General features: G+C 48.5%; 1 protein-coding gene across 5 annotated transcripts in view; it reads left to right on the forward strand.

Moving 5' to 3' along the window:
• The window catches only part of DESI2 (desumoylating isopeptidase 2), a 39,207-nt gene extending 27,504 nt beyond the window's left edge, over positions 1-11,703 (forward strand). For 3 of the 5 annotated variants that reach the window (XM_006107051.3, XM_014449025.2, XM_023747811.1), the window contains 4 exons: positions 1,966-2,038; positions 5,040-5,133; positions 6,393-6,534; positions 8,642-11,703. In XM_006107051.3, the coding sequence (XP_006107113.1) occupies positions 1,966-2,038; positions 5,040-5,133; positions 6,393-6,534; positions 8,642-8,866 (534 nt within the window). In that variant the 3' untranslated portion in view covers positions 8,867-11,703. The remainder of the gene's footprint in view (positions 1-1,965; positions 2,039-5,039; positions 5,134-6,392; positions 6,535-8,641) is intronic. The other 2 variants (XR_001346328.2, XM_014449028.2) reach the window with 2 other exon arrangements.
• The last annotated feature ends 458 nt before the right edge of the window (positions 11,704-12,161 follow it).

The following is a 12,161-nucleotide window of genomic DNA, read 5'->3' on the forward strand; positions in this document are numbered from 1 at the left end:
TATTTTTATTGATTTCAGGAAGGAAGGGAGAGAGTGAGATAGAAACATCAGTGATGAGAGAGGATCATTGATTGGCTGCCTCATGTACGCCCCCCACTGGGGATCAAATCCACAAACTGGGCATGTGCCCTTGACCAGAATCGAACCTGGGACCCTTCAGTTCTCAGGCTGACGCTCTATCCACTGAGCCAAACCGGCTAGGGCAGTACCATACTCTTTTAATGAATATTTTGATACTTAGATGAGAAAGTCCCTTGTTCTTTTTCAAATATTTTTCTTCTAGGTATATTTGAGGGCGAGGGAGAGAATCAACTTTATCCATTTATGTTTTCCCAGCCATGTATGAGAATGTGCCTTTTCCCAGGTCTGGGCGAAAACTGACTAGGGGTTTGGAGCCAAGGTTGAAACTTAAATAAATCTAGAAAAATTAAAGATCATTTGATCTTCTGACCTGGGAGAAATCTGATAGGTTTTGTAACACTGTTAAGTATTACCCAAGTGTTTGTTTAATGAGCTTTTAGCTCATTTCCCTTCTTCTAGGTATAACTCTCTACATTTGCCTTTTTAACCCCTTTGACAGTCATCCCCATAATTTCATATCACACTGCCTATGTACATCTTCTTCCCTCTTCTGGCATTTCTTCCCGTTCTCCTCCACCAAAAAATTTTCTATCTTGGGAAATGTTATTTGTTCCTAAAAAAATCCAGTTTAGATATGACCTTTTCTGGGAAGTTTTTTCCATGCCAATGATAAGAAGATTGGTCCAACCTTTGTGCCTTATTTTATTTATTCCTGTAATATCATTATCAAACTTTGAGCTGAGTCAGGACATATATGCCATATACATTTTTTTCAAACATTTTTTTTAAAAAATTGCCCTGACTGGTTTGGCTCAGTGGATAGAGCGTCAGCCTGCGGACTGAAGGGTCCCAGGTTCGATTCCAGTCAAGGGCATGTACCTTGGTTGCAGGGACATCCCAGTGGGGAGTGTGTAGGAGGCAGCTGATCGATGCTTCTCTCTCGTCGATGTTTCTCTCTATCCCTTTCCCTTCCTCTCTGTAAAAAATCAATTATATATATATATTTTTTTTAAATATATTTTATTGATTTTTTACAGAGAGGAAGGGAGAGAGATAGTTAGAAACATCGATGAGAGAGAAACACGATCAGCTGCCTCCTGCACATCTCCTACTGGGGATGTGCCCGCAACCCAGGTACATGCCCTTGACTGGAATGGAACCTGGGACCTTTCAGTCCTCAGGCCGGGGCTCTATCCACTAAGCCAAACCGGTTTCGGCAATAAAATATATTTTAAAAAATAAATAAATAAAATAAAAATATATTTTTTAATTTATTTTAGAGAGGAAGGGAGAGGGAGAGAGAGATAGAAACATCAATGAGAGAGAATCATTGATTGGCTGCCTCCTGCACGCCCCCTACTGGGGATCGAGCCCACAACCCCAGGCATGTGCCCTTGACCGGAATCGAACCTGGAACCCTTTGGTCTGCAGGCCGACGCTCTATCCATTGAGCCAAACCAGCCAGGGTTCAAACATTTTTTAAAAAGAACAAAATATCCCTGTCTTCAGGAGCTTACCAGGGAATGAAAGGGAAAGCTTAGCTAGAAGAAAAATAGATATGAAAGCAGATGTCAGGGGGATTTTTTCAGTCACTAACAGAATTTTTATATCAATTTTTTTTCCCAACCTGGCCAGGTTTAGATTTTATGCTCTCAATGTGCTTGTATGAAATTGAGACATTCATTTTGGCCCAGGAAGGAATTCTACATGGGCTGTGGCACAAGCAAAGGCACAGAGATAGGACTAAATGGGTCGTTATCGTGGGAGTTTCAGAGGTGGAAGGGAAAATACCAAGAAATGGGATCAGTGTGGGGAGTCCTAGCTCCTGTAATGTGGAGTTGAGTCATAAGGAACAGAAGTTCTGAATCTTTCCTTTTCTCCTAGTACTGGATGAACGAGTACACCTCCTCCATTGGGATTGGAGTTTTTCATTCAGGAATTGAAGTGTATGGCAGAGGTAAGTGTACACACTGTCTCAGTACACTTTCTGAAGGTTTTTTTCTTTAAAGGAGTAGCAAAGTCATAACTATAGTGCTTCCTTTTCATTTTTTAACTGCTTCCATAACTTTCTATTGCAGAAAAGTAGATCATTTTCCATATTTACTTATACCATGTTTTGAGGAAATGCCTAAAGTTGAATGTATTGGGGAAGAAAGTACCAAAGTACATGAGTGTACGTTCATTTAGTTATCTTTTATTCTGACCTAGAGGCCCAATGCATGAGTTCGTGCACAAGCGGGGTCCCTTGGCCTGGCTGCCGATCGGGGCCTATGGGAGGGCCTGGCCGGCCAGGGGAGAGACCGCGAGAGGTTGGCTGGCTGGGGGAGAGGGGACCGCAAGACGTTGGCAGGCTGCGGGAGGTTGGCTGTGGAAGCACACTGATCACCAGGGGGCAGCTTCTGCATTGAGCGTCTGCCCCTGGTGGTCAGTGCACATCATAGCAACCGGTCAACCAGTTGTTCGGTCATTCAGTCACTTAGGCTTTTATATATATAGATACTATGTCTTTAAAAAAAAACATTTTTCTTTTCAGATTGTTATACCACAACAATCATTTTGGTTGGAGAAGGGTTGGTTCTAGCAAGTGCCACACTTGAAATACCAGTTTCCGGAGGGAATTTCAGTGATTTGTGTTTGTAGACCTACAAGTGTGTAGTTCTAAAGTTTTAAAATATCACTGAGCAAACTCTGCCTTGATTACCCCCAGCTTCTTGCTGGGGAACGATGGTCTTGGTCATTCATTAACTCAGCTCTTTTTATTCTTTATTACCTTTATCCTGGCAAGCACGCGGGGCCACTCACACCTAGCAGCTCTGCTCTCAGCAGCTTGGCCCTTTGTTCTAAGTCCCACTCTCGGTGAGGATAATTGGCTTGTGAGCAGTAATAGTGTGCGTCAGACAGACCACAGTGCCAGTTTCTCAGGGCTGTAATAATATATGAGCGTGAATCATAAACTCACCCTATAGCAGAAACGCCTTGCATGGCTTCGGCTAGGCAGGCTTTGTGACCTCTTTGAATGTGTTCCTGCATTTACTCAAAAAAGGCTACTACACGCCAGCTGTTACGAAGAAAAGGCTCGTTTAGTAACTGTGTCAGTACGGTGCTCGGAATGTCCCTTTCTCACGCTGCACATTGCCAGCGGCGTCCCGGCGGGGTGCAGCGTATTGAATGTGGGCCCTGCAGGTCTGCTGTTGCAGCTCCAATGTACTTGAAAGGCTGCGTCTACCTTCAGTGCTGGAGCATTGCTGGGGGGGGTGGTGGGGGTATTGTAGTGTGGGGTTTGCTCCCTTGTTTGACTTGGCTTTTGCCAAAGTTGTGTGTGTGTTCCTCCTCTTCTGAATTGCATGGTGTGTTAGTTTAAAGTGCCATCAAGTCTTGAACCACAGGCCTGTGCTCCTGGAAGGTACATACATAAGAGCCACTTTTCAGATGAAGAACCCAAACCTGCTGACAGTCATGCTGCGAATCAGCCATAAGCCCAGGAGGAACCCAAGTGTTCTTAAGCACCAGTCCATCGCTCTTTCATCGGCCTAATCACTGCTCCCTGTCATGAAACGATGTAGGGATCATTAGAATCATGGTTGGAAACATCCACATAAGCTTAGCAACGCTAGGGCAAACTACTATGGGGGGGGGGGGGGCAAAGTAGGTTTACGTATGGAAACAGTACAATAACTAATGATTCATACACACAACTGTGAACCTACTTTTGTTCCACTCTCTATATTCCTGAAAGTAAATCTTAAACAGGAGAATAAATGGCTCTGTGACTCTTCTGACTGCAGTTGAGAAAGTTAAAAATCCAAATACAGTCTTCCCGTGGCCAACCCGATTACCCGCAGGGTTTTATAAAATCTGTCACTAAAAATGTTTTAATGTATATTTCAGTGTTGAGTGTGAGACACCTTTTTGTTATCTACGTCATTGCTTTTTTCTGAAAGATCTCAATCAAAGGTAAACTTCGTGTCTGCCAGTTCTTTCCCGTGCTTTGTTCTAAGATCTTTTAAGGTTAGCTTTAATAAATAGTAGTGATGAGATCAATGTAAACATGTGTTTAGAAATCTTTCAATAAGCCGCTAAGATTTGCCACGTAAATGCCTAAGTGTCTCACAGCAGAAGTGCAGACAGGAGCTTGCGCTCCTCCTGATGGGAGCCTCCCCACATTCATCTGGGGAGAGTTGGCATCGCTGAGCCTGGCGGGCGGCCTGTGGTGCCGGGGGCTCCCTCCCGCGGCAGCGTGTGCGTCAGAGTGTGGGGAGGGCTGTGCATAGTAACTGGGCAGTTTATTTCCTCGTGAATGGGGGAATTGAATTCTGTTTTTCTGGTTTGCTAATGTTTCAAAGATAAACCAGGAGTCTTCAGCCAGGAATCATGAAAACTCATTGTTTTTTATTGATTTGGGAGAGGAAGGGAGTGGGGGAGAGAGATAGAAACATCAATGATGAGAGAGAATCATTGATCGGCTGCCTCCTGCACACCCCACACTGGGGGTCAAGCCCACAACGGAGCATGTGCCCTGACCGGGAAATCAAACTGTGACCTCCTGGTTCATAGGTCGACGCTCAACCACTGAGCCACGCCGACTGGGCCAAAACTCGTTATTAGACAGATTTTTCAGTAAAGTACACTTTTGACTTTTGATCACATTGTGCTGAGTGAACTGACCCCATCATTAGTGTGGCAGGCTGGATCGCAGAGGCTGTATTTACGTCGGAGTATTAATCACTCTCCTCTTGCCAGTAAAACCAAAGTATTACTTGTGACTGTCTTTCATTATTAGAGTTTCGGGCCTTTGGTGGCAACTGTCCTGTACAAGTAATAGCTAAATGAGATGTTTGTGAAAGCATTACTAAACTGAAACATATTCAGGTGGTATTGTTATCATTTACTAAAGCTAATTCAGCATTCTGTTTGTTTTGTGTGATAAATACTAAAAATCATGAGTTTTCTCTTTTCAGAATTTGCTTATGGTGGCCATCCTTACCCCTTTTCTGGAATATTTGAAATTTCCCCAGGAAAAGCTTCTGAACTAGGAGAGACATTTAAATTTAAGTAAGTAGGGAGGATTTTTTTTTACACTGTTTTAGTGCCAACGCTTGTTTTCAGGCATACAGAATTCCTCCTGCAGGCTGACATGTAGGAAGGTAAAATGTGTAACGTTGTTTTAGCTGCTGACATCATGCTCAAATCTCCGGAGTTGTGTGAAGAAGGGAGTGGCCAGGTGCAGCGCCTGGACGGCCTGGTCTCGTGCTTTACTCGGACCCATGGAGTCACTCCTGCACTTTCAGCTGCTCTGACTGGGTCTGACTCCAGCTCGGCTTTAGAAAAGGTTCATACCTAAGCATTGCGTCTCCTCAATTTCCCGTTCGGGGGAGATGGAGGAGAGCTTTATTTTAACCTGCCTAACAGCATCAACAGCCTCTTCATTGTCCCGGTGAAAGGGACACTTTATAAATTTCAAATAATTGATTAGCCGGGAAGCTATGCTAAGGTGATCAACCTGAAGTGGTGGATATGAGTGTATTCTGGAGCCTATGAGTGGTAAACAGCACTGGAAACTGAATGCTGACCATCAGATTCCCGTCCCTTAATTAAGGTTTGATTAAAGTGATGTTTACAATCTTAGTTTCAAGAAGCTTCAGAGAAACTTCGGGGCATGTTATAGTTAACTCGCCAAAAATAGTGAAATGAGGTTATGCCATGGAAATCCAGTGTAGGGCTGCACATGCCATCACCCATGTTCGTGGCTCCTTCCGCCTGTGGCTGGTTGGAAACATTTCCCGCAGGAACGCTGTAGAAAGCCGTCCTGCATCCATTCCGTAGGCCTCCTTAGGTGGGGTTTCCTAATATGTGTAGCTTCCTTGGTTGCCCTACTCGCTCCAAAATCCTACATGCTATTGGATAGTGTCTGTTACATTTCCAGGGTGGTAGCTGGGTGAGGGAGTGGGTTATGGCCAGCGTTGAGGGCAAGGGCAGTTAGGCATGGAGTTGGTTCTCTAACAGTGTGACCACGTATACACAGTTGTAAAACAATGGTGATGTTGCATTTTTAATGTCAGGGCATATTGTTTTATAAAGAAACGGACTGACTTTGCATTGGAATTATTCAGAAGTAGTGTGTGTAAGAGTTTATTCAGAAAAGTAGAAACGAAAATAATTGACATTTTTAAAGTATCTCATTTATCTTTAGTCTTATTACAGAAACCTGCTTTGTTACCTCACCACGATATTCCTGGAAATATCAAATCTTTAAACATGCTTTTTATAAAGACATCAACCTCACACGGCTATGTTTTTCTCTTTTCTTTAAGAGAATCTGTTGTTTTAGGGAGCACGGACTTCCTAGAAGATGAGGTAGAAAAAATTGTAGAAGAACTGGGAAAGGAATACAAAGGCAACGCCTATCACTTAATGCACAAAAACTGCAATCACTTTTCTTCAGCTTTATCGGAGGTAAGTTAAATTTTATCCTAGAAGTTCTTCAAGTGATAACATTTCCTAGTACACTCACTGTCCCACTGCTGTAACTGCTTCGTCCTTCCTGGTTCTTCCAGTTGTATAAAGTAGGTATTGCCTCTCTCTCTCCTGTCTGCATGACCTTTCTAACATGGTGACTTAGAGTCACACAGCTTGGAATTGTGACTCTATTTGCTGTGGGTACAGAGCGAGTACAATGGTTGTCTCTTATTCTAACTCATGTTATTTCAGCCTGTAACTCTGCTGTAAAGAAGTGAATGCCTAAGCGACTGCTGCTTTCCAGCCACTCGTATTTCTCTTGCCCTAAGTTTTAGTTGCCAACTTGAATTTTCTTCCCCGGCTCCTACTTATTCATAAGTCATTCATTTTTCCTGTCTTGGAATCTTACTCTGCCAGCTTATCATGCAGGCACTTATAGTCCTTCCTAATTCTTGAATCCCAGGCAGACCAAAACTAGATCAGAATTACAGGACCTTGAAAAAGAAAATGGAAGGAAGAAAACGAAGGATGCTCAGAGAAGGTCTAGAGAATTAAATAGTGCTTGAGACAGCTTCCCAACTCGCTGGCCTGGGGCAGCCGGGTACGGAGGTGGAGGAAAGTGTTCCAGAGGCTGTGAGCTGCAAGGAGGCCTCCCTGACCCCTGCAGGCATGCGTGGCCTGGCTCTGCCCACCTCCCTCCCGGCTCCCATGGCATAGCGGCCAGCAGGACAGTAGCAGACTGTTGCGGGGCTTCTCCAAGTATGTTTCACGGACGTTGCGCCCCACATAGGAGTCTGTGAGGGGCATCATCTCTGCCCCCCTACAGATGGGCCGAGTCCGATCTGCACTGCAACACGGTCCCCAGGTGCTTCCTGTGAACATAGAAGTTGGAGAAGCATCGCCAGTCCTGTGGACGCATCGATGCCACAGGGGTGACCTGGGGGATCTTCAGGGCAGGAGGAAGGTGGCTCAGGGCTTTCTTGAGACTCGCATGACATTGTAAGGATGCAAACATGGGTGCTGACAGCTCACGGGCTGTGTCTTAGGCCAGTCCAGTTACTGCACCGGGGTCGGGACGCAGGCAGCTTCAGGAAGCACATGGGTACACCAGGGGGCAGTGGTCTCCGGGTGTGTCACACGCACCTGTGCTCACAGTCCCACTCCTGGGGCCGACCTTCAGCCATGCAGCTAGCCCTTAGCATGTCTCGGTGTGAAAGGTCATACCTGTCTGATTTTAGAGTGGACAGATGGCAGTGGTATCACAGAGGCCAGTAACCATCAGGCACACGGCTGAACCTTAGGGAGGAAGGTAATGACAGGTGTCAGCCTGTGTCCACACCTGCTAATTCGGGGACATAAACTACTTGAAACCGCTTTCCCCAGTCATCGGCTCAGAAGAGGTGGGACGGCCCTCTAGCTCCATGGCCATCATCTGGGACATGATTGGAGGCAGAAATGCTGAGGGGCCTTGGAACACGGCCTCAGTCAAGCCCGGTGTTGTCTGCAGGAGGAAGGGAACAGTAAAGAGCGAAGTTCGTTTTATGAAAGACCCACTTCTCACTGTGTGAAACAGGAAAGGGGTCCGGGAGGGAGCCTCCGGTCCCTGGTGGCCTTCAGCCCCAGAGCCAGGCTTCCTCGGGGAGATGCTGCTTTCTGGGCCAGCGTGAGCTCCTGGGAAACGGGGCCAGTGAGAGCCAGGAGAAATGGGCGCTAGAGACGGAGGGCGGGGAGAATTCACAGAGAGGAACATACCCAAGACTGACAGTCCTCCCCCCGCCTGGGGCGTCTCTGCCTCCAGTAACCCCTGTGGTGGTCAGTCCTCCCACGTGTGTCTCAAAGCAGTTGCAAGGACCTAAGAAAGGAAGGAGCCGGGTGGAATAGCTCGTTTTACGGACATGAAAAGCAAGTAGCTTGACGGCTCCTCGGGAAGGAAGGAAGGAGCTGACAGTAGGGACCAGGGCCCCAGCTAGGGAGCTGCTTGTTATCAGAGGCTGCCGTCCCAGCACGAAGGAAGGGCTGGTGTGCAGTGGCTGGCTGACCTCCCTCCACCCTCCACCCTCCACGGCAGGTAACCTCTCACCTAATACACCTCTTCCTCCTCCAGATTCTTTGTGGGAAAGAGATTCCTCGCTGGATCAACCGCCTTGCCTACTTCAGCTCCTGTATCCCCTTTCTACAGAGTTGCCTCCCGAAGGAGTGGCTCACGCCCGCAGCCCTGCAGTCCAGTGTGAGCCAGGAGCTCCAGGGCGAACTGGAGGAGGCCGAGGATGCTGTCGCCTCGGCCGCCGCCGCCGCCGGCTCCCGGCCCGGGCGCCACACTAAACTCTAAAGGTCTCCAAAGCCACCCCCGCAGCACTGTCTTCGGCGGTTGAGTGTCACTAGCGAGAAGTGAGGAGGAAGCGTCCGGTGACGCGTATGCAAAGCTGGCTCTCCCATCCGGTCTCACAGCTCAGGATTCCATTTGTATAACCAGCCACGCGGCGCAGGAGGGAGAACTGCGTGAGCGCCCTCTGGTTTTTTACCCACTTGTAAATGCAGATTTTCTTCTGTTTTCTACGACTCTGTTATGTTTACAGTATTTTGTATCGCTGTTTACAGATCTTGCATGGACTCCTGCCACCGTAAAAGGAAAATCTCCATGTCTTCACTACCAGGCAGGCAATCTTTGTACACTTCCGACACTGGCCAGGGCTCTGGCGTCAATCATAGGCACACACAGAGACCAGCGGTCGTGGGCATCACCTGCTTGAGAACTGTCTGTTGGGTTTGTGTTCGTTTCTGTTGAGGTTTTGGCACAGGAGGCAGAGAGCGAAGGAGCACACACAGCCGCGAGGGCTGGGGGCCTGGTCTGCTGGAGATAGCCCCTCCGTCTCCTCTCGGCACCTACTCACCTACTCCCTCTCTCCCTCCCTCTGGGCAGCACATCTCCCCTGGTTCCTCCCCAACACCCTCCCCTGGGAGGCGCGCGCCTCGCCTCTGTCCGGCTGGCTTTGCTGCCTCTGACTCTGGAACTAAGATGTTTTTCGTTAAAGTAACTGACAAGTGGTTTTGCACACGTGTTGGGAGCTTCATTTTTCTTTAACACGCTGACGGCCTCCCTGCACTGGAGTTTGTGGGTGAGTAGGGACATCCTAAACGGTAGCCTTCCGAGCAGCAGGACGAGTTGACGTTCAACTGCGTGTAGCTATCCAGGCTGCCTTTATACTAGACCTTGAAAACAGGTTAAAGCAACACACTCCAAAAAGCTGATCGTTGGATGTTTCAGGCGTTTTAGTACCACATCAGGGAGAGTAAGTTGTTAGTTTGTTATGGGAGTAGTTTCACCTCATCATGGAAAGCCTCGTCTCATTGACCTCTCGTTTGAAGTTACACTTGTGTATCTTTAAGTTCCTTTTTTTCTGTTCTCTCAAATGTATGTCTCTTACGTCACACTCTCTAAGGATGGAACTGTCACACAGATAAGTCCTCATTAGCAAGGAATCTCTCAGCTCGAGTCTACTCCCAGTTTGGCCCCTGGATGTAAGAGCCAAGTCATTACATGTCACATTCAATTTTTCTGCCTTAAGAATGAATGTCCTACGTAAGACTGGATGCCGTATATACCGCACCCAAGGCAGTGACTTCCACTTTCTACACGTTGTTAGTTTAAAGTCATCTCTTATTTCAGCGTCTAGACTGGATTGTTAGTGCTACTACTCTTTGTAAAGATACATATCTTTCAGTAAACTACATTTTTAACTTTTCCATAAGCTGATTTTGATTCATTTTATCAACTTAAGCACACCCCGTTCAGAGGGAAAATAAACCTCCAGTTCTAAGCATTGACCCGAGGAAAAGGAAGCCACGTAACCTCCTTACGCCTTTGGCTTCTGCTTCTGGGAGGAAAGCTGTCAGTTACTCCCACTCTTGGGCACAGAGCACTTGATAGAAGAGCTGTGGCAGGAGGAATGTTGGAGCTTCATGGAAAGGCGACTTGGTTCAGGTCTAACATGAGGTTAGAATAAAACACTAAGAGTCAAGCAGTGGATTTGTTCATTCAAACGAGTCCTGTCCCCACACCCAGGTAGGGGAACCTGCGGTGCATTTCCTTGGGCTTGTCCAACTGGTAGCTCGCAGTTCTTTCTAACTCATTCAGACCCACAGGCTCACTCCGGGCCAGTGGCACGTGGAGTGGCCAGCACCGGGCCCTTCCCATCTGCTCGCCCAGAGCCCAGCACACAAGCGACTATTATTTTGTTGTATTTACTTTAATCTGCAGCCGTTGGAGTTTAAAAACAGTAAAGGGTCCTAGCTCCAGAAGTACCGGTGGCTCGAGGCGGGTCATAGTAACAATCAGGTGGAATTCTGGGCGGGAGGTGATCACGATCTAATTGGACTCGAGGTTGAGAAGTCAAGGTCTTTACTTTCGGGAATCCATGGGAGCCGGCTCCTCCTCTACAGCTCAGAGTGCGCGTGGGTTCATTAACTGGCACTCACCCGCCTTTCCTGGCCCAGGAGGGAGGAATCGTGCTCCCCACCTGACCTGGTTAGACATCTGGCTGTGGAGATGCTGAGAGGATGGAGGCCGAGTGAGCCTGTCTCAGGTCCGCGGGACAGTAACAGCGTTGGAGGGTCAGAGGCTGCTGGGTTCTGCCGTTTCCCACGCCCGTGCGTGTGTTTTCGACCTTGAGGGGTCTGAGCGTCGGGGGTGTGGCCTGTGGAGTCCAGGGGGTGGTGGTGCCTGAGACCCAGCCCACTCGCTCCGCCCACAGCAATAGCGTTACCTTCACCAGCACTGGCACCGAGCAGGGTCCTGGGTCCACCCGCGGGTAGCAACACTCCCGCTTCCGGTTCTGTTCTGTTCTGACGGCTCGCCGGTGGGTTCGGCGGGGAGACCGGGGCTTGTGCCGCAGGGGCCCCTCTGCCGGCCCCTCCCCTGCGTGGAGCTCGGTTAGCGGACCGTCCGCCGGGTCCGGAGGCGTCTCCGCCGGCGGAAAGCTGTCCAGCTATTGCTCTTCATGACCCTGAAGATGGTTTCTTGTGACGTTGAATGCAAATGTACTGTCATTCATAGTGTTTGTATACAAACACCAGGAATCTTCACTTTTGCTACCTTGATACAGCATTGGGCTATCATGTTAACAACATTGAAATACATCAATTTATTAAAAAATACTTTTGTAAGAAGTGTTTGGCGCGCTTTCTGACCTCCAGGCAGGGGCAGCTGTTAGGTATTGGGGTTGGGTGGGAGGCTGTTTTTCAAACCCAAGACGCCCACCTGCTCCAGAGACTCGGCCGGTCACAGCCTCCCTCTGAGCGCAGCCCACACCCTCACGGCAGCGGCTCCCGGGGAGTGGAGGCAAGGCCGGGCGGGGACACACCTGTCCCCACCCGCGGAATCCAGCCCACGCGGATGGGGGCCTGCAGGGCACTAGCCCCGCCGCGCGCGCACCCCCTTCCCCGCACCCACGCCCCCTCCCGAAGCCTCAAGCGGCCGGAGCCTGGGCGCCTGGGCCCCTCGTTTCCCACAACCCTGCCCCGCTGCTGCTGAGCCTCCAACCTGACCCCCTTCCTCCCGCATTGGCCTTTTGCTAATCCAAAGCTCCTGTGATTAGAGCTTGCACCAAAGGGTCATCGGTTCACGC

The sequence above is a fragment of the Myotis lucifugus genome, unplaced genomic scaffold (assembly GCF_000147115.1).
Source record: "Myotis lucifugus unplaced genomic scaffold, Myoluc2.0 scaffold_992, whole genome shotgun sequence".
NCBI lineage: Eukaryota > Metazoa > Chordata > Mammalia > Chiroptera > Vespertilionidae > Myotis > Myotis lucifugus.